The sequence below is a fragment of the Chiloscyllium plagiosum genome, chromosome 7 (genome assembly GCF_004010195.1).
Source record: "Chiloscyllium plagiosum isolate BGI_BamShark_2017 chromosome 7, ASM401019v2, whole genome shotgun sequence".
NCBI classification, from domain to species: domain Eukaryota; kingdom Metazoa; phylum Chordata; class Chondrichthyes; order Orectolobiformes; family Hemiscylliidae; genus Chiloscyllium; species Chiloscyllium plagiosum.
The window spans coordinates 86,033,844-86,054,736 of record NC_057716.1 but is presented as its reverse complement, the minus strand read 5'-3'; the positions used below and the strand labels follow the sequence as shown (position 1 = coordinate 86,054,736).

General features: G+C 41.7%; 1 protein-coding gene across 8 annotated transcripts in view; it reads right to left on the bottom strand.

Moving 5' to 3' along the window:
• lypd6b (LY6/PLAUR domain containing 6B) overlaps window positions 1-20,893 on the bottom strand; it is a 181,949-nt gene that overhangs the window by 15,530 nt on the left and 145,526 nt on the right. For 7 of the 8 annotated variants that reach the window (XM_043694137.1, XM_043694136.1, XM_043694138.1 and 4 more), the window contains 2 exons: window positions 7,136-7,287; window positions 4,119-4,217 (listed from right to left, as the gene is read on the bottom strand). In XM_043694137.1, coding sequence (XP_043550072.1) covers window positions 4,119-4,217; window positions 7,136-7,250 — 214 coding nt within the window. In that variant the 5' untranslated portion in view covers window positions 7,251-7,287. Of the gene's footprint in view, window positions 1-4,118; window positions 4,218-7,135; window positions 7,288-11,030; window positions 11,064-20,893 lie in introns of those variants that run through there. The other variant, XM_043694141.1, reaches the window with a different exon arrangement.

The following is a 20,893-nucleotide window of genomic DNA, read 5'->3' as shown; positions in this document are numbered from 1 at the left end:
GTGGAAAGTTCTTTACGCAGAGAGTGGTGGATGCCTAGGATTGCCAGTGGAGGTGGTAGGAGCAGAAATGATAGCTTCATTTAAGACGTATCCAGTCAGATACATGAATGGGCAGGGAGCAAGGGGATACAGATCTTTAGAAAATAGGCGGCAGGTTTAGATAGAGGATCTGGATCAGCGCAGGCTTGGAGGGCTGAAGGGCCAGTTCCTGTGCTGTATTGTTCTTTGGTCTTTGTTCTTAATAGTAGGACAGACAAAGGCATGGATAATGAACTGGCGAGGAGGGGGAATAGCTATTAATGGAAACTGTTAGTGGCTAACAATGGGTTGTGTGTAATAGCAGACTATGTGATGAAAAGCCTGGTGTGCAGGGGTAGGGGCTAGGACATGGGAGAGCTCAAGCCCTAAAGTTATTGAACTTGATATTGAATCCATAGGGCTGTAGTGTCCCCAAGCAGAAAATGAGGTGCTGTTCTTCCAGCTTGCGCTGAGCTTCACTGGATCACTGCAGCAAGCCTACCACAGAGATGTTGGCCAGGGGACAGGGGTGGGGGGGGAGGTGTTGAAGTGGCTGGCAACAAGACGTTCTGGGTCTTTTCTGCAGACAGAATGCAAGCGTTCTGCAAAGCAGTCACCCAGTCTACACTTGGTTTTCCCCAATGTAGAGGAGACCACATTGTGAGCAGCAAATTGAATGAAGTGCAGATAAAGCACTGCTTCATCTGGAAGGTGTGTTTGGGCTCTTGAAAACTTCCCAAAATATCTCATCCTTTCAACACACATCCCGTAAAGGCATATTCATTAATTCGAACATAGACTGCAATCAATATATACTTTTCTGAAACAAAAAAGCTTTTCTTCTAAAAATACAGATGTCAAAAGACCATTCTGACAGTTGACAAGAATCAGTGAATGTTTGCAATTCTCACAGACTCAAGAGTCTCAAGACTCCATGAAATTCCTAAGAAAATGGCCATAGGTGGGATGTCTCCATTGGGGTGGCACAGGGAGCCAGATTTGATTTCACCCTCAGGCAACTGTCTGTGTGGAGTTTTTGCATTCTCCCTGTACCTGTTTTCGTTTCCTTTGGGTGCTCCAGTTTCCTCCCACAGTCCAAAGATGTGGAATGGTAGATGGATTGGCCAACTAAACTGCCCACAGTCTCCAGGGATATGTACACTAGTGAGTTAGCTATGGGAAATGCAGAGTTGCAAGGATGGGGTGGATCTGAGTAGGATGCTCTTTGCAGGGTCAATGTGGACTTGATAGGCCAAATGGCCTGTCTCCACACTGTAGGAATTCTATGAATAGACATGCTCAGGTGAAATCATTTGTGGAATTCATACTTCCTAACATTTATGGATTCAGCAATCTATGGACTACTACACTCACTGTCTCTTGGCCTGAAATTTTACACCGTTGCAGAAAAACCATAATTTAAATCATAATCATAAGTTAAATCATAAGTAGATGTGAGTGGGTACCATACATTCCCTGTTGTGTACCAAGGATCACATATATAAATGATGTGGATGAGAATATAGAAATCATGGTTAGTAAGTTTGCAGACGACACTAAAATTGCTGGCATAGTAGATAGTGAAGAACGTTTCCTAAGATTACAAAGGGATCTTGATCAAATGCGTCAATGGGCTGAAAAATGGCAGATGATGTTCAATCTGGATAAATGTGAGGTATTGCATTTTTGTACAACAAACAAGGCCGTACAGTTAATGGTAGGGCCTTGGGTAGTGTTGTACAGCAGATGGACCTAGGGGTACAGGTACTTAATTCTTTGAAGTTTGCAACACATATAAACATGGTATTTATAAAGACATTTGGTACGCTTACCTCTATTGCTCATTCCTTTGAGTATCGGAGTGGGAAAGTCATGTTGAGGATGTACAGGACATTGGTGAGGCCTCTTCTGGAATACTGTGTCCATTTCTGGTCTCCCAGTTATAGGAAGGATATTATTAAGCTGGAGAGTGTTCAGAAGAGATTTACCAGGATATTGCTGGGTGTGGAAGGTTTGAGTTATAAAGAAAGGCTGGATAGGCTGGGACTTTTTCCACTAGAGCATAGGAGTTGGAGAGGTGACCTGATGGAAATGTATAAAATAATTAGAGGTATGGATAGAGTTACTAGTAATTGCCTTTTCCCTCGGATGGGGGATTTCAAGTCTGGGGGCACATTTTTAAGGTTAGAGGAGAGATTTAAAAAAGACGTGACAGGAAATTTTTATAACACAGAGGGTGATTCATGTGTGGAATGAACTTCCTCATGAAGTGGTGGATGTGTGTACAATTACAACATTGAGAACATAGAGACGGACAGCACAGAACAGACCCTTTGGCTCACAACGTTGTGCCGAGGTTTCATCCTAATGTAAAATATAGTAACTTAACCTATGCACCCCTCAACTCACTGCTATCCATGTGCATGTCCAGCAGTTGCTTAAATGTCCCCAATGACTCTGCTTCCAACACCACAGCTGGCAATGCATTCTATGCATTCACAACTCTCTGTATAAAGAATCCAACTCTGACGTCTCCTTTATACCTTCCTCCTAATATCTTCAAACTATGACTCCTCGTACCAGTCAATCCTAGGGAAAAGTCTCTGGCTATTGACTCTATCTATTCCACTCATTATTTTGTATACCTCGATCAGGTCTCCTCACTTCCTCCTTCTCTCCGGAGAGAAATGTCCGAGCTTATTCAACCTTTCTTCATAAGGCAAGACCTCCAATCCAGGCAGCATCCTGGTAAACCTTCTTTGCACCCTCTTCAAAGCCTCTGTATCTTTCCTATAGTAGGGTGACCAGAACTGGACACAATATTCCAAGTGTGGTCTCACCAGGGACTTGTAGAGCTGCAGCGAAACCTCACGGCTCTTAAACTTGATCCCCCTGTTAATGAAAGCCAAAACACCATATGCTTTCTTAACAACCCTATATAAAGACATTTGGATGGATACATAAATAGGAAAGGTTTGGAGGGATTATGGACTAGGAGCAGGTAGGTGTGATGAGTTTAGTTTGAGATTATGTTCGGTATAGACTGGTTGGACCGAAGGATCTGTCTTCGTGCTGAATGACTCTATGACTTTATGACCAAAACTGAATCAAAAACAGAAATTGCTGACAAAGGTATGGCAGCATCTGTGGGAAGAAACCAGAGGTAAAGCTTTGACCTGTTTCAGATGAAGCAGATTTTTATTTTATGACCAAAACCCAGATAAAGAATCTTTTGCCCCAAGAAACCCAGTGATAAGTTGGTCAGTCTGCAAATGATGCCAAAAGAAACAGGGGCAGCACGAGCAGAAACATCTCTGCCTTTAAATATTGTAAGGTGCCCAAACCTGTTCCTTTTCAAGTCTACCCATGTAGAAAACAGAGCTCCTATTAATATGGTTGCCTAAGCAACTAACTTTGCAACTTGCTGAAAAATCCATTTCTTTGGGTTGAGTGATGTGTGATTGACGTATAGAGTTATATTTTCAGAGTGAATACAGTAAGAAATAACGCTCTTCATTTAAATTTTCAAAAGATAATTTGCTGGTTATTCAAATTGACTGTACATTCGGGGCTAAAGAAACATACACTTTCTTTTTGAAGGCAATGCTCATTGATAGTTAGGGAACAGGTTCATCCGTTCACTCTCAACATTATCCATAACACACAGAACACAAGAAAAAGATTAAACTGCAGAACAATGGTTGCCAACAGTAAACAATCAATATTTACACTTCAATACAAATGATTATTTCCTCAAAAAGCCTAACTATGTTTTGTAATAGCAGTTGGCTCAATGTTAGCATTTGTTATCTATAACTTAAAACATTGAACAAAATAATTTAAACAAACAACAGAACGATACACGATTGCTTGAATTACCAGTTGATAAATACCGTGTAAAAATAAAACATCCTGTCACACTGACTGACTTATTGGAGTCTTATTTAATTGTTCAAAGTAAAACAAATAGTTACTGCTTTTGAAACAAACCATTTACAAAAGAAACCTTTAGATTATCAATCAGATCTTAAGCTGTAAAATCTCCCATAAGAAGACTGGTGAATTCAACAATCACATCCATTTTGCTAAAAGATACTCACGCTGTGGGCACCATTTGTCTTCAGCCCATCTGTTACACTCATAATTGTTCAAAGCATTGTTGCAAGTGAAGCACTTGAAGCTGTTTGGAAATGGAGTCGCTGTGGAAAAGAGAGGAAGTTCAGGATATTGGGGCCAGCTAATCATTCTGCAGGACAAACAAGGTATCAAGAGTGCTACAAGCCAGTGCCAAGATGATTGATATCTTCCATAAAGACTTTTGACCAGCACTGAATAAAACAAGCCAGAGGTTTTGTATCACTGGATTGAAAACTATTTTGAATGAAACACTTTCCCCAGACTACGGTGAGTGAATGGGAAGGTATTACTTGCACCACAACTGTATCACTCTGGTGTAGTTGCTTCCTTTGTTTTACTGTAGTTAGAGTGCAAATCTAGAGAAAGGCCTGATCTGATAACAGAGCTAAGAAAAGTGCCATTCCCAGCAGGAGGCAGTCTTCAGTTTCTTTGGGTCCAGGCCTAGATTCGACAAGCAACAAATACCTAACTCGAGGAAAGGCTATACTGCGGCAGGACAGATGCTGCCAGACCTGCTAATTTTCACCAGCACTTTATATATTTCATTTGTTTATATTTCAGATTTCCAGCATCCATGGTGTATTTTGTTTTTACATAATGCTACCTATTGTCCCCAGAGATTTAATGTTGAAACTTTACTGCTGGAACAGCACAGCAGGTCAGGCAGCATCCAGGGAACAGGAGATTCGACGTTTCGGGCAAAGGGCCTGTGCCCGAAACGTCGAATCTCCTGTTCCCTGGATGCTGCCTGACCTGCTGTGCTGTTCCAGCAATAAAGTTTCAACTTTGATCTCCAGCATCTGCAGACCTCACTTTCTCCCAGAGATTTAATGCATGGGCAGTATTTTTATTTTCACCATTGTGAAATAACAACAAGGAAAATGAAATTATATGTAAATAATGAACAGAGAGTGAACATTCGTCGGGGAACTTACCATGAAAATACTCAACCAATGTCATATTGCTCCCAAGGATCTAGATTGCAGACGTCTTATGATCCCTCACTGAAACACAGTACTTTTGATCACTAATAAATAGCCCCAGATTCAGAGAAGATGGCTTCAATCAAAATCTATAAAGGAGACTTTAAAGGCGATTTCACTGTATTCAGCACTTACAGTTTGACAGGAGTAAAAATGAAATATCCAGTCACTGTGTGAGTTCTTTAGAAGTTGTAATGACTGCTCCAGCAACATTCAGGGCTCTAGGACATGTTGGTAATCAGCTTCAGCCAGATTGATATAGGTATACATTATAATGTGGAAGGTGATTCTAAGCAACTGTGTAAGTCATGGAATCATAGAAATGTACAGCACGGAAACAGAGCCTTTGGTCCAACTCGTCCATGACAATCAGATATCCTAAATTTATCTACTCTCATTTGCCAGCATTTGGCCCATATCCCTCTAAACCTTTCCTATTCATGTACCTATCCAGATGTTGTAATTGTACCAGCCTCCATTACTTCCTCTAACACTCATTCCATACGCGCACCACCCTCTGCATGATAAATTTACCCACTAACTGTGGATGCTGGGAATCAGAAACAAAAACAGAAATTGCTGGAAAAGCTCAGCAGGTCTGGCAGCATCTGTGGAGAGAGGTAGAGAGAACTCAATGTTAATCCACAGATGCTGCCAGACCTGCTGAGCTTTTCCAGCAATTTCCGTTTTTGTTGTTATTGTTATTGAAAAAGTTACCCTTCGGGTCTTTTTAAAATCTTTCCCCCCTGACCTTAAACCTATGCCCTTGAGTTTTGGACTCCCCCCACCCTAGGAAAAAGACCTTGGCTATTTACCGTATACATGCCCCTCATGATTTTATAAATCTCTCTATAAGGTCACCTCTGAGCCTCCAATGCTGCAGGGAAAAAAGCCCCAGCCTATTCAGCCTCTCCCTCTAGCTCAAACCCTGCAATCCTAATAAATGTTTTCTGCACCCTTTCAAGTTTAACAACATCCGTCCTCCAGCAGGGTGACCGGCATTGTACACAGTATTCTTAATGTGGCCTCACCAACATCCTGGACAGCTGCAACATAACATCCTAATTCCTATACTCAATGTTCCAAATAATGAAGGCAAGTGTAGTCAATTAAGAAATGAAATCAAATCAAATTAATGCCATTGATCAGACACAAAATAGATTTTTCCAGTCTTCCTGAAAGCCCCCAGCCTGTGACATTGGGATGACAGCTGTGGCTGGATGATGATGACCTGTGCTCCAATATCACTTTGAGGGCCCTCAGAGTTTCCTAAACGCATTTAACAATGGTGGTCTGCTGGTGGTTTCTATTACAAATGTCTTGAAAGTGCTAAGAGAATGCCTCACTTTGGTTGCAGGCCATTCTCTTTTTTGTTTGTAATAACAGGCTACAGCTCCTTCAATGGCGGAAGGTTTCCTTTGGCTCTCCAGCTTTGAGAACTCTTCCACCTTCATTATTTGGAAAATCCAATCAAAGTCCGTTTCCTGTTCCCAATATAGTGTGGGGTTGCCAACAGCATATCAGGAGAAAGTGAGAACTGCAGATGCTGGAGCTCAGAGTCAAGAGTGTGGTGCTGGAAAAGCACAGCAGGTCAGGCAGTATCCGAGGAGCAGGAGAGTTGACACTTCAGACAAGAGCCCTTCATCGGGAATGAGGCTGTGAGCCGAGTGGGTGAAGAAATAGATGATCTGGAGGTGCAGTGAGAGAGAGAGACTCACTGAGATCCTTGTAGACAGAAGAGGAGAATTTCTTCAAGGGAGGCATCCTTGGAAGATGTTTTGCATTAAGGTTAAAATCAACTTGGAGAAAGTGAGGACTGCAGATGTTGGGAGATCAAAGTCGAGAGAGGGGTGCTGGAAAAGCGCAGCAGGTCAAGCAGTAGCCAAGGAGCAGGAGAATCGATTTATCACCCTGAGGTAGCAGATTCAACCCAAAACAAGAAGATGTTGCAATGCCAAAAATATCCACCACTCTGTGCGGTTGTCAGAATTACTTACGGGACATTGGTGGCCTCACGTTATGAAAGTTGACATTTCTGGTGAACACTCGATCCACAAGGAGGATAAGGAGCTGGATGAGGACAACTCTTGCAGGATAGTGAGTTATGGGCATAGTATCTGGCAATATCAACGAGGATTAGCAAGTGCACCTACAAGAAAAAGAAAACACCGCATCTTAATGGAGTTCATTTCTATAAATAAGAAACTCGCTTCTGGAGGATTTACTCCTGTTAGCACGCAGAATTTCGGTTTTCTATTCCACTTTTCCTTGCCCTGACTGGGCAGGGAGCTTGTTGAGGTTGCAGTGATTTATGAGCCAGCTGGAAAGGCAGAGACCTGTGATCCTCTTCTGCACTGCCCACCAAACAAAACGCTGTGTACTTGGGGATCATTGAGGGAGCCAAGCAACACTTTCTATTGACAGTACTAACTGCTGTATTTCAGTAAGTAAATATGTTTTTATTTCATTCATTTATAGGATGTGGGCATTGCCGGCTAAGCCAGCACTTATTGCCCCTACCTACTTCCTCTTGAGAAGAAGATGGGGACCTACCTCTTGAACTGCTGCAGTCCATTTGGTATCTGTAGACCACAATGATGCATATGGTTATATGTGGCCTTGATGCCAAGGGTAGTCACTCTCGCCTCATCTCTGAATTCAGCTCCTTTGTTCATGTTTGAACCAAGGCTGGAATGAGGGCAGGAGTTGAGTGCCCTGGTGGAACACCAACTGGGCAGCAGTGAATAGATTATTGCTAAGGAAGTGCTGCTTGATAGCACTTTTGATGATAACTTCCATCACTTTTCTAATGATCAATTAGATCCTTACTAACCCAAACCACCATTGAAAATCTACTGTCATGATCCCAGCAAATGGCAAAACTGGAATAGGCAGAAGACAGAGAGAAACTTGGCATCAATTGTCCATTTAACATTTTTTTTTACATAATCCACTTCTGCAACATACATGACAACTGACCAAAGTGCTTAAATTTAATTTTAATGCCATATGTCTAACTTTGTGTTGACTTGTTGATGAGCTGCCATTGAAAGAGCTTTGATAAATTGGGCAGGGATGAACAATAAAGCAATTTATATCGTAAAGAAGAGTGAGGCTGCCTGGTGCTGTGAGTATTTCAGTCACAAATGCTGTATTGCATTGGCTGCTGCTGGGGTTCAATGGACACATTGGGGTGGGAGAGAAGTCAATGCAGTGACTGTAACAAGGTCAGCCAGATGGATCTCATAGAAAATGAGTTTCCTGATTGGGGCTGTTAATCTGGTCCAATCAGGAATCCCTGGCTGACAAGATACAAATAGGAGTGTCTCCCCCTCCAACTCTGTTTTGATTTAGTCCCTATCCTCCCCTTCACTGTTTTGATCACACAGCACTGCCCTTTGATGTGAAGGGCAGTGCTTGTCACTGGCCACCCGGGTGTTTTCCTATCTTCCTGGTGGTGGAAATTGAATAAAGATTGGTGCACTTTGTGTCTTTCACTGTGTCTCACACCTGCACACACACACCACGGGTGCTGGGGATAAAATAAGCACTACCGCACTTAGGCGGTAGTGTGGGGGTTAAATTTTTATCTAAAAAAAAAGAAAAAACAGGAGTGTTCAGGGAGTGGAGTGCATCATTTCTCCCTCCAACTCTATTTTGATTTAGTCCCTACCCTCCCCCTCACTGTTTGATCACACAGCACTGTCCTTTGATGCGAAGGGCAGTGTTTGTCACTGGCCACCCGGGTGTTTTCCTATCTTCCTGGTGATGGAAATTGAATAAAGATTCGTGCACTTTGTGTCTCTCACTGTGTCTCACACCTGCACACACACACAATGGGTGCTGGGGGAAAAAAAATAATAAGCACTACCGCAGTTAGGTGGTAGTGTGGGGGTTAAAGGAAAAAAAAATAAAATAAACAGAAGCGTTAAGCACTACCGCAGTTAAGCGGTAGTGTGGGGGTTAATAAAAAAAATTTAAGAGAAAAGAAAAAAAATACAAATAGGAGTGTCTCCCCCTCCAACTCTGTTTTGATTTAGTCCCTATCCTCCCCTTCACTGTTTTGATCACACAGCACTGCCCTTTGATGTGAAGGGCAGTGCTTGTCACTGGCCACCCGGGTGTTTTCCTATCTTCCTGGTGGTGGAATTTGAATAAAGATTCGTGCACTTTGTGTCTCTCACTATGTCTCACACCGACACACACACACCATGGTGCTGGGTAAAAATAAGCACTACCGCAGTTAGGTGGTAGTGTGGGGGTTTAATTTTTAAAAAAAAGGAAAAAAAAAGAAAAAATAAAGAAACAGGGAGAAAGGGCAGTGTTTGTCACTGGCCACCCGGGTGTTTGCCTATTGTGAGTGTATGTGCAAGGACTCTCCTTGAAGGGGACTATCCCTGGACTAGCTGCCCTACAGAGAAAAAAAAACAAATAGGAGTGTCAGAGGTTCTGTTCATTCTGACAGCTAGCTCTGAGGGACTTAGTTCAGTGTCAAGACCTTTCCACAAGTCAATAAAGGGTGATTTGGTGATGGTATACTGGCCTCTGTGGAGTTATTTCAGGTAGGGTTGCCAACTGTGACGAAATATACTCCTGGAGGTTATCACATGATTTGTCTCCAACCCCCAGCCATTGGTTGGCCAATCCTTGCAAAGCACTGCCTTCCTGCAGCAATTGGAAAGCAGAGAGATTCATTCCCCAATTGGTGCCAGACTGAAAATAGAGGCTTTTCCTCCCAGTTTCAATATTTTTGCATCTAGTACAGACTGTCCCTGGTTGTAAATGGGTTCCATTCATGAGTTTCTGTTTGCAAATCCATTTGTATGCTATTTGGAACACAATGCAGGATAAAGTAGATATTTGTAAATACAGGAAATTTTAAATATGTTGGATCTTTAAAGTTACATCCTTGTATGGAATCAGATTTCTAAGTATAAGCATTCATAAGTCAGATATCATAAATCAGGGACTACTCATAAAAAGAAACATTCAAAGAAAATTACAAAAAACACAATCTTTTAATGTTGCAATGAATTTTCTTCAAAGTTGCACTCAGCAGACATCAAGAGGCCTCGGGAGAAAGTGAGAACATAGCATTGAGATCGAGGCTCATCCTTGATCAGATTGAATGCAGCGCAGTTTTGAAGAGCCAAATGCCTACTCCTGTTCTTAGTTTCTACGTCTCAGTGTCCTGTAGGTTAATAACTGGAGGGTTAGCAATTCACATTAGGAGAGGGGAGAATCAACTAACTAGCACTGTGATTCTTCTGGTATTCTAAACATGAGCTTAATTAAAAATCAAAAATGATTTTGCATTTGCAGACAAGTGTTTACTTTGATTCTAAATCTTCAAGTTTGCTAATTCTATCCTATTTATCCACTATTAATACAGAGAGAATGGATTCACGAACATGCAGGGAGATCAGTCAGAATTAAAGGCGAATGTTTAAAACGTTTTATATTCAGTTTTCAAATAGACAGATTTTCATTATATTAGAAATTGGTTAATCCAACCCATTATTATATCTTTGTTCACTGGATATTTCTTATGTATAATTTAAAAATTGCAATGGGATTACAGTTGATTCATAACCACATGTTATTACAATTATATGGTTTAGAAGATTGTTATGTTTTGAGACTGTGTCTTTAATTTACGATAAAAAGAAGTCAGGCAGATAAAAAGTTTGCCCAACACCAAACCTGGGTGTTTTAATTGTTAGAAATTAAAGGGGATTCAGGTTATTTTACTGACAAGACAGTACAAGGTAATTACGCTTGGAGACAATGGCAGCAGCTTGTGTGCTAACAGTGAGTGTGACTATGAGTGTCCAAAGTCTCAGAAAAAAAGTTGAAGATGTTGGGTTATAAACAGTTGTGCTTTAAACTTACCATTTTTATAATTCTCTGATTCCCCTTGGCTTGTCCATCATCTGCAAAACGCAGTTCAGGAATATTGTGCATATCATCTACAAGAGGCATGTAGCAAGTCACCAAGGTTCTCCTGGTGGCACAAACCACAAACTCTACTATCTAGAAAGATCAGTCATGACTTGGAGATGCTGGTGTTAGAGACTGGAGTGTGCAAAATTACAAATCACACAACACCAGATTAGAGTCCAACAGGTTTAATTGGAAGCACTAGCTTTCGGAGCACTGCTCCTTTGTCAGGTGAAGGAGTAGCGCTCTGAAAGCTAGTGCTTCCAATTAAACCTGTTTGACTCTAAGCTGGTGTTGTGTGATTTTTAACTTAGAAAGATCAGAGCAGCACATGCAAAGGAGTATCCCCAAGTGACACCTCATCCTGATTTGATACTATTCCTTCACTGTTACTGGGTTAAAAATCCTGAAATTCCTTTCCTAACAGCACTATGACTGTACTTGCATCGAATAGACTGCAGTAGTGTCAAAGATGGAAGCCAACATCCTATGAAAGGATGAAAAAAACGGTTGTGCTCTGGAATTTAAAGTAAAAGTTGCATACAGAAATAGTGCTTAATCAATATTGAATTCAGCTTGCTACAGTAAAATGTCTTCAAGTGTGACATCTTGTCATGTCCTCCATTAATTAATTCACTGGAAGTTTAAATGTTTAAAAGTTATTGGTCTCCAGATATTATATGCAAAAAGCAAACTCTGTGTGTAAACAATGGTCTTTGTGTGCAGTTCTTATCAGATCTTCATTGCTCTGTGCAACTTCATGTCTGGACATCCTGTGAAAATGCTTACATGCAGAATTAAAACTGAATTGATTCAAATTCCTAACATTATCAGCTCTCAAGTCCAACTTCTACGTATTAAATAAATTAGTTCAACAGGCATAATGAAAACTCCTCCTGTTTCTTTGATCAGCTTGGAACATCTAGAAAACATTCTTTTCTAAGGCATTGCAAATTGCCCTCTATTACTATTTCCCCCAAGTATTTTTTAAAAGAAATGTTCATGGAATGTGGCTGGGCCAGCATTTATTGCCCGACCTTAACTGTTCTTTGAAAAATAATGGTGAGTCACTTTTCAACCACCGCAATCCATTTGGTGTAGGCACATTCACAGAGCTGTTAGGGAAAGCAACACTAAAGGAATGACGATATTTTTCCAATTGAGGACGGTGAATGGCTTGCAAGGGAACTTCCAGGTGATAAAATTCCTATGTATCTGCAGTCCTAATCCTTCTAGATAATAATGGCCATGGGTTTGGAATATGCTTTTAAACTTCCAGTGAATTAATTAATGGAGGACATGACAGGATGTCACACTTGAAGACATTTTACTGAATTATTGCTGTGCAACTTGTAAATGGTACGCAGGGTGAATACTGTGCAACATAGCATTCTGTTTTGACACCATCACCTTGATGAGAAAGTGAGGTCTGCAGATGCTGGAGATCAGAGCTGGAAATGTGTTGCTGGAAAAGCGCAGCAGGTCAGGCAGCATCCAGGGAACAGGAGAATCGACGTTTCGGGCGTAAGCCCTTCTACCATCACCTTGATAACTTGTTAATACAGAGGAACCTCGATTATTCGAACGAGATGGGCGGGGACAATTTCGTTCGGGTAACTGATTGTTCGGTTAATTGATTTCCTCTGGGGCTCGGACTTTTCTGTGAAGTTTGCTCCCTGTTCAGGAGACAAGGCAGCAGCACACTGCGCGCGAGCCCCCGCCTCCACCCCCGTCCCAAACCCGTCCAACCCCAGTCTGCTACCCCCCTCCCCAGGCAGCCGGACTGGACACCAACAGTAAGACTGCTGCTGCCTTTGGGGGGTAAGTCTCCAAATAGCGCACACACACCTTTTTACTGCAACTTTTTGACAGGTTCCACCTTTGCCCTGTACAGGACAATGTTGGAGAGATTATCTGGGGAAGGGGGTTTAGGATACACCCCTGTGTAGAACTCCTGGGAAAGTGTGGGGAGAGGGAGAGCGGGATGGTGGTCAGTCATTTGGAGATGGTGCCTGGACTCCTATCGATGTCCAGGACTGTTCTTGGCAGCATTTCAGTGAGCCAAGTTCATTTTTAGTCATTGTATCTGTAAACAAAAGATGCGATCAGGGTTGATACAGCTCTTTGACATAATGTTTCTATCAGGACCTTGAGATCCCCTTCGGATAATCTGAACTTTGGATACTTGATATTCGAATAATCAAGGTTCCTCTGTATCACTTTACCTTTATTAGTTTGTATAGATTTAGTTTACTTGTTACATTGGTTAGACTCTTGTCATGTGACTTATATCTTTCATGTCATCCCAGCTATTTGGTTTATCTCTAGTATCACTTTATTGTTGACTATTAATAATAATCCTTCTGCCGCAATTAATCAGATCACAGGTCATCCCTTCACTTGCTATTCAGCTGTTGACATTTTACTCACACTGTCTGACACTTTTGATCACCTGCAAAGACTTGTTATTCAGTCTGTCAACACTCAACTCACACCATTTTGTATTATCCTTTGACATTCTTAATTACCCGGAATTATCTTGCAACGATTTCTCTGCCCATAAATTCTGTGTCTGTGTGCTTCCCTCCACTTCACCTGACAAAGGAGCAGTGCTCTGAAAGCTTGTGATTTAAAATAAACATGTTGGACAATAATCTGGTGTCGTGTGACTTCTGACCTTGTGTATCAGTGGTTAATAGAAGAGCTGAATATTATTTAAACAGAGAAAAACTGTAGAAAGCTGCAGAAGAGAGAGAATTGGGGGTCTTGCTTCATGAATCACAAAAAGCTAGCAAAAAGTCTTGCTAATAGCGTACATGGCCACAGCCTGAAAACTGTGAACCGTTTTAAGACCATCTTCTAAGGCGAGATATGCTGGAATCAGAGGCAGTTTACTCAGCTGATCCCAGGTATGGACAGAATTTATTTTTAATTCATTTTGCGGGATATGTGTGCCGCTGGCTGGGCCAGCATTTTATTGCCTATCCCTTGTTGCCCTTGAGAGGTGGTGGTGAGCTGCCTTCTTGACCGCTGCAGTCCACCTGCTCTGGGTTGACCCACAATGCCATTAGGGAGAGAATTCCAGGATTTTGCCACAGCACCAGTGAAAGAACAACGATGTATTTCCAAGTCAGGGTGGTGAGTGGCTTGGAGGGGAACTTGAAGGTGGTGGTGTTCCCATGAATCTGCTTCCCTTGTCCTTTTAAAAGGAAGGGGTTGTGGGTCTGGAAGGTACTGTTTGAGGATCTTTGATGAATTTTCTTATGAGAAGAATTTGAGTAGCTTAGGCAAGAACTCAGAGTCATAGACTCATGCTGCATGGAAATAGAACCTTCAGTCCAACTCGTCTGTGACATCCAGACATCCCAATCTGACCTTGTCCCCATTTGCGAGCATTTCGCCCATATCCCTTTAAACCCTTCCCATTCATATACCCATCCAGGTACCTTTAAAATGTTGTAATTGTAACTGTACCAACCTCCACCACTTCCTCTGGCAGCTTGTTCTATATATGCACCAACCTCTGCGTTACCCCTCAGGTCCTTTTTAAATCTTTCCCCCCTCACCGTAAAACTATTCCCTCTAGTTTTAGACTCTCCCACGCTAAGAAAAAAACACCCTATCCATGCCCTCATGATTTTATAAACCTCTTTTAGGTGACCCCTCAATCTTCAGTTTGGAACAATAACAACTTTATTGAAAAATAAATGATTCTTGGGAGGCATGACAAGGTAGATGCTGAAAGATTATTCTCCCCTGTGTGACAGTCTACATACAAGGGGTTATCCAGTTAAGACAGAGACCAGGAGGAATTTCTTCTATCAGAGTGTGGTGAATGTATGGAATTCTTTATAGCAGTAGGCTGTATAGGTTGGGTCGTTAAGTGTATTTAAGGCTAAGACAGTTAAGATTTTTATCAGGAAGTGAATTATGGGTTATGGGGAGAAGGATTGTGCACACTCCTGTTAACTGAGGGTCACACTGGTTCCTAGCAAGAAAGAAGTTGAAACTCCTTGTGAAGATCTCAATGCCAGCAAAATCAAGGAACTCAATATTGACTTGCGGCGGGATGTTACTCATGCCCTCCTACAGATTAACAGCACAGAGGTGGAACGGGTGGAGAGTGTCAAACTCCTGGGAGTGGTTATCCACAAGTTTTCTTGGACTCTTCATGTGGATGCACTGGTTACAAAGGCCCAACAATGTTTCTTCTTCCTCAGGCAGCTGAGGAAATTTGGCATGACAGCGAATACCCTTGCCAAGCTTTATAGGTGCGCCATCAAGAGCATTCTGTCTGAATGTATCACTACCTGGTATGGCAACTGTACCATTCAAGATCAGAGATGGTTACAGAGCGTGATGAACTCAGCCTGGACAATCGCAAAGGCCAACCTCCTATCCATAGAATTCACCTACCAGGCCCGCTGTCAAGGAAAGGCTGCCAGCAATCTCAAAGATCCATCCCACCCTGGCAGTGTTATTCTACAATCTCTACCACTGGGGAGAAGGTACAGAAGACTGAACACCAGCCACTTTCGAAACAGTTGCTACCCTACCATTGTTAGAATACTAAATGGACTCGCAAGCACTTAATATTCGCCTGTATCTGCATTTTTGTTTTTGCTGCTGTTTATCTATTATTTGCTTACCTATGCTACTTAACTCTGTGATCTGCCTGTGTTGCTTGCAAGACAAAGCTTTTCACTGTGCCTCAGTACACGTGACAATAAATTCAATTCAATTCAATTCAAGACGTAGGTTTGCTCGCTGAGCTGGAACATTCATTTCCAGATGTTGCATCACCCTGCTAGGTAACATCTTCAGTGGGCCTTCAGGTGAAGCACTGCTGACAATTTCTGTTTTGCCTGGAGGCCCACTGAAGATGTTACCTAGTAGGGTGACAAAACGTCTGGAAATGAACCTTCCAGCTCAGCGAGCAAACCTACATTCAGAACCTCAACCTGAGCTACAAATCTTCTCAAAACTTGCTCAATTCAATTCAGATGAGTTTAAAAAGGATAGAAAAGGTAAAATGTAGATTCTCAATATTTAACTTTCATTGTCTGAATTTAATATCAGAGACATTTCATGCACTAAAACAGTTTTGCAAAGGAAGAAACATGGGCCAAAAATGGCTACTATGATCACCTGACCACAGACTGTATCAAGCTTTGTGTAAGTAGCATAAGATAAACAACTTCGGAGCTTTAGATGCTGAAATCTGTGCTGAAAACAAAAAGTTCTTGAAATCAGAACAGGTCAGGCAGCATCTGTGGAGAGATAGCAAGCTAATGTTTCAAATCTGGATGACTGTTCTTCAGAGCTCAGGTTATATCGGAGCTAAGATATAAACAACTGTCTGAGGTGAAATTAACATTTTCGCGAGGCATTGCACTTCAAATTTGTATTTCTTGCGTAATTCATACTTGTGTAATAAGTTCACGTTTGGCAATGGAAGGTTGTCTTGGAGTATCCAGCTTCTAGGGACAATGGAGCTAGACTCAGCAATACACAAATGCACTTGATTTCAGCGATCACTTTTGAGCAGCAGGAAAAATACAGATTGATAACAGCTTGCCTGGATGAGTTCAGCTCTGACAACACCCAAGAAGCTTGATGCCATCTCGGACAAAGCAGCCCGCTTGATTGATTCCAAATCCAAAAGGATCCACTCCCTCCAACACCATCGCAGTAGCAGCAATGTGTACAATCTACAAGATGCACTGCAGAGATTCACCAGAGATCCTCAGATAGCACCTTCCAACCCATGACCACTTCTATCTAGAAGGACAAGGGAAGCAGATACATGGGAACACCACCACCTTCAAGTTCCCCTCCAAGCCACTCACCATCCGGGTTGGAAGTATATTGCCATCCTTCACTGTCACTGGGTCAAACTCCTGGGATTCCCTCCCTAACAGCATTGTGGGTCAACCCACAGCAGGTGGACTGCAGTGGTTCAAGGCAGCAGCTCATCATCACCTTCTTAAGGGCAACCAGGGACCGGCAGTAAATGCTGGCCAGCCAGCGATGCCTGCAGCCCACAAATGCATTTTTCAAAAAGAAAGGACTGAAAGTTTCTGTCTCCCTGTTTTGTCTTCATCATCTTGCAATCAATGCTCAGTGGACAAGCAAGTCAGTGAAACAACCGTTCCCCAAGCACTCAAGGAAATGTAGTGGTTTTATTGCATGCTAGGATCCCAACCATCAATCCAATAACTGTTGTCTCAAGTCAAAACTTAAAACCTCCAAGAATCTAAGGACTTTTAAACTGCATTATCTTTATTCTTCACATTTTTATGAGGTACACTCTCCTTTTTTAAACTTTATACTTGCGTTTGTGTGTGCATTTGATGCCACATTTTACTATTTTCCCTCGGTAAGTAATAAAATTCCTTTCTTACATTCAGGAAATTGCTTAATTTTAACAAGTACCACATTTTAATTGATGTGCAATTGCCATTTGTTAAACAGAGATAAAGAAAATACTTGTTACTAGTAACTAAGAGGGGCTGAAAAGAGGGAAACCCTCCATTTCACTTGGGGTCATAACAATTTGGCCATTTCCACCAGATTGTCTGTGTCTTTTACAATGTGCTTAAGTTTCATGTTGTTTGCCAACTTTGAAATTACAGTCAGTTCTATTATAACACGTTAGTTCCATTCTTGTGCCTCACATTATAAGAAAATCATGCAATAGCCGCACCATTTAAAATAATGGGGCTGGAATCATGTAATAGCCAATGCAGATAAGGAAAGTTTGCGTTCTATAAATTCATCAATTGCGTTAAAGCCAATTCACCTTGAAGAAATGTGTGTTATAGCAGAATTGACTGTACACTCCGTATACTGAAGTCCAGGTTATTAACATAAATCTAAAAGTTGTGTGACTCTAGTAACAGCCAGTGTAAAACACCTGCATTCTGTGAAATACCTTTCATCACTACTCCCTTTCCCTTTACCATAGCTGTATCCATTGTGCCACTATTCCTTTAATCCCATGGGCTCTGACCTCACTAACACTCTATTACCTTTGGATTTTATGTACCAACAGTTTGTTATCTCGACACTACTATTAATGGAATGTTGAGTGTAGCTACATGATTACAACACCCATGTAACTATAGGTTTTCACAACCCATAAGCTTATAAGCTTGGCTGCTGTTGAGCTGTCGGCTTTCATTTGAAGTTCTTAGAAGTTAACCACCTCTCTGCGTTGGGATGCATGAATACAGCTCCATTCTTAAGATTTCTCTTCACATTGTACACAGTCTGAAAGGATTTGTTACCAAACTGCCTAGGCCATTGATGGACATATCACTATGTCTGTCAGATTAAATACATGCACATTCAACGAAGAATTTCCTTCAAAGCATACTTCATGTAAGCCAAGATATGAAGGTGTGTTTTGCAGTGGAGCAGACCTGTGTTGTTTTAAATACATTTATTGAAACAACAACTGCCTGAGATTTACCTGAGGCAGATTGATGACAAGACTACAGTGAGTGTTCAATGGAATTTGGAGTAGAATCTTTGCCCTGCACCTTATTCTTACTGGCAGCTGTCATGGTTCTTGCCCAGCACCATCCTGCCCTCAAGCGATTTTCTCAGGCATGGAATCCAGTTGAAAGGGTAGCCAATCGAGCTAAATTCAAAACTAATTCTCAGCGGCAGACTAGAATTTTGCAAAGCCTGGTAGCGTCAGGAGCACAGCAGCTGCCCAAACATTGAGGTTGCTGGTGGTGGTGGTGGCGGGTGTTCCAGTTCTTCAAGCCAGTCCTGAAGTCACCAACATAGTTGGCCATATTTGCTGAAGGGACAGCTCCATCTTGAGTCATCCATTTACAACATAGTCTGCAACTCTAGGCTGGCAGGGCAATTTGTTGGCCCAAAGCTTCAGGAACTTGCCCACCCTCTTATTTGCAAGCAAACTCTCTGCCCACTAACCGAGCTATCAAAGGGGGCATACAAACATACAAAATACAAAGAGAACTAGATCATTCTGCTCCATTAGCCTACTCCCCCATTTAACAATTCCACAGCTGATCTGCTTGTGTTTCAATTTTCACATTTATGTCTACCCCCATAACTTTGATTCACTTGCCTAACAAGAATCTATCCACGTGCACAATAAAATGTTCAATAACCTCATCTCCCCTGCGTTCACCATGAGGAGAAGAGTTCCAAAGTCGCAAAACACTCTGAGAATAAAAAAATCTCAATATTTCTGTCATAAAAGGGTGGCTCACGATTTTAAAACTGTGCCCCTAATTCTGAGTTTATCCACTAAAGGAAACATCCTTTCCATGTCCACCTTGTCAAAGGCCATTCTGGTTCTTATATATTTCAATCAAGTCACCTCTCACTCTTACAAGCTCTAATGGAAACAAGCCCAGACTGTCCAACCTATACTTGTGATACGACCCCCTCAATGTAGATATCAATCCAGTAAACCTCCTCTAGAGTGAACCTTCACTTTAATTACATCCTCCCTGTGGTACAGTGATAGTCTCCTTACCTCTAGCCCAAAAGACCCAGGTTCAAGTCCTATCTGCTCCAAAAAATGTTTAAGAGATATCTGAACAGATTGAATAAAATTGTCTATTCCTATAAAAAGGAGACCAAAAAAGCAAATAATATTTGAAATGGGTTTCTTAAATGCCCTCTACAACATTCTTACTTCTATGTTCAATACCTCTTGTAATAAAGGACATCATCCTATTATCCTAACTGACCTGTGTTGTACCATTTCCATAGAATCCCTATAGTGTGAAAACAGACTATTTGGCCCAAAATGTCCACACTGACCCTCTGAAGAGTATCCCACCCAGAACCAATCCCCTACATTTACCCCTGAGTAATGCACCTAACCTACACATCCATGAACACTATGGGAAATTTAGCATAGCCAAATCACCTAGCCTGCACATCTTTGGATTGTAGGTGGAAACCAGAGCACCCGGTGGAAACCCATGCAGACACAGGGAGAATGTGCAAACTCCACATGGACAATTACCTGAAGCTGGAGTCGAACTTGGGTCCCTGGTGCTGTAAGGCAGCAGTGCTAGCCACCATGCCACTGTACCAGTACACTAACTTTTCATGACTCAAGCACTAAAACTGCTAGATCCTTTTGCACCTTACAATTCTGGAAGTGTGTTCCAATTCAGTAATATTCCATTTTTTCAATCTTCCTGCCAAAGTGAACTTCATATTTTTCTACACTAATTTCCATCTGCCGGATTTTTGGCCACTCACTCAACTTATCTACAACCTTCTGCGAACTGTTATTTTGTCTTTACTTTTCAGCAGGGATCCTGGGTGCAGGGGCTGAGGGGAGGTGTATTTGAGAGAACGTATCGTAAATTAAGGGGCCAGTTTAACAGTTACCCAGAAATTAGGCGAGGTTTCCAGATGCAGGAAATTGCCTATTGGAATTTTCAATTTCCTCAGCAATTCCGATAAAATCTGCTGCATCTGGGATTCCACTGGGTCCAGTCTGCATTGCTCTGACAACAATCTAGCCATTGGAATAAATGTTGTCGGAACTCTGTCCATGTCAATTTCAAAGCCATTTATCTTCCAATTTTTGTGCAGACAAATAATATCTTTCTGTCGCACCAGTTCTGAGATAATAAATCAAAAACTCTTACAAAGAAATGAAAATCTCCAAGCCAATTATCACAGCAGATCCTTTCTGTTTAACTCTTGTGTTATGAAATTATTAATGCCTCAGCACACTTCCTTTATCATTTTAAAAATCACACAACACCAGGTTATAGTCCAACAGGTTTAATTGGAAGCACACTAGCTTT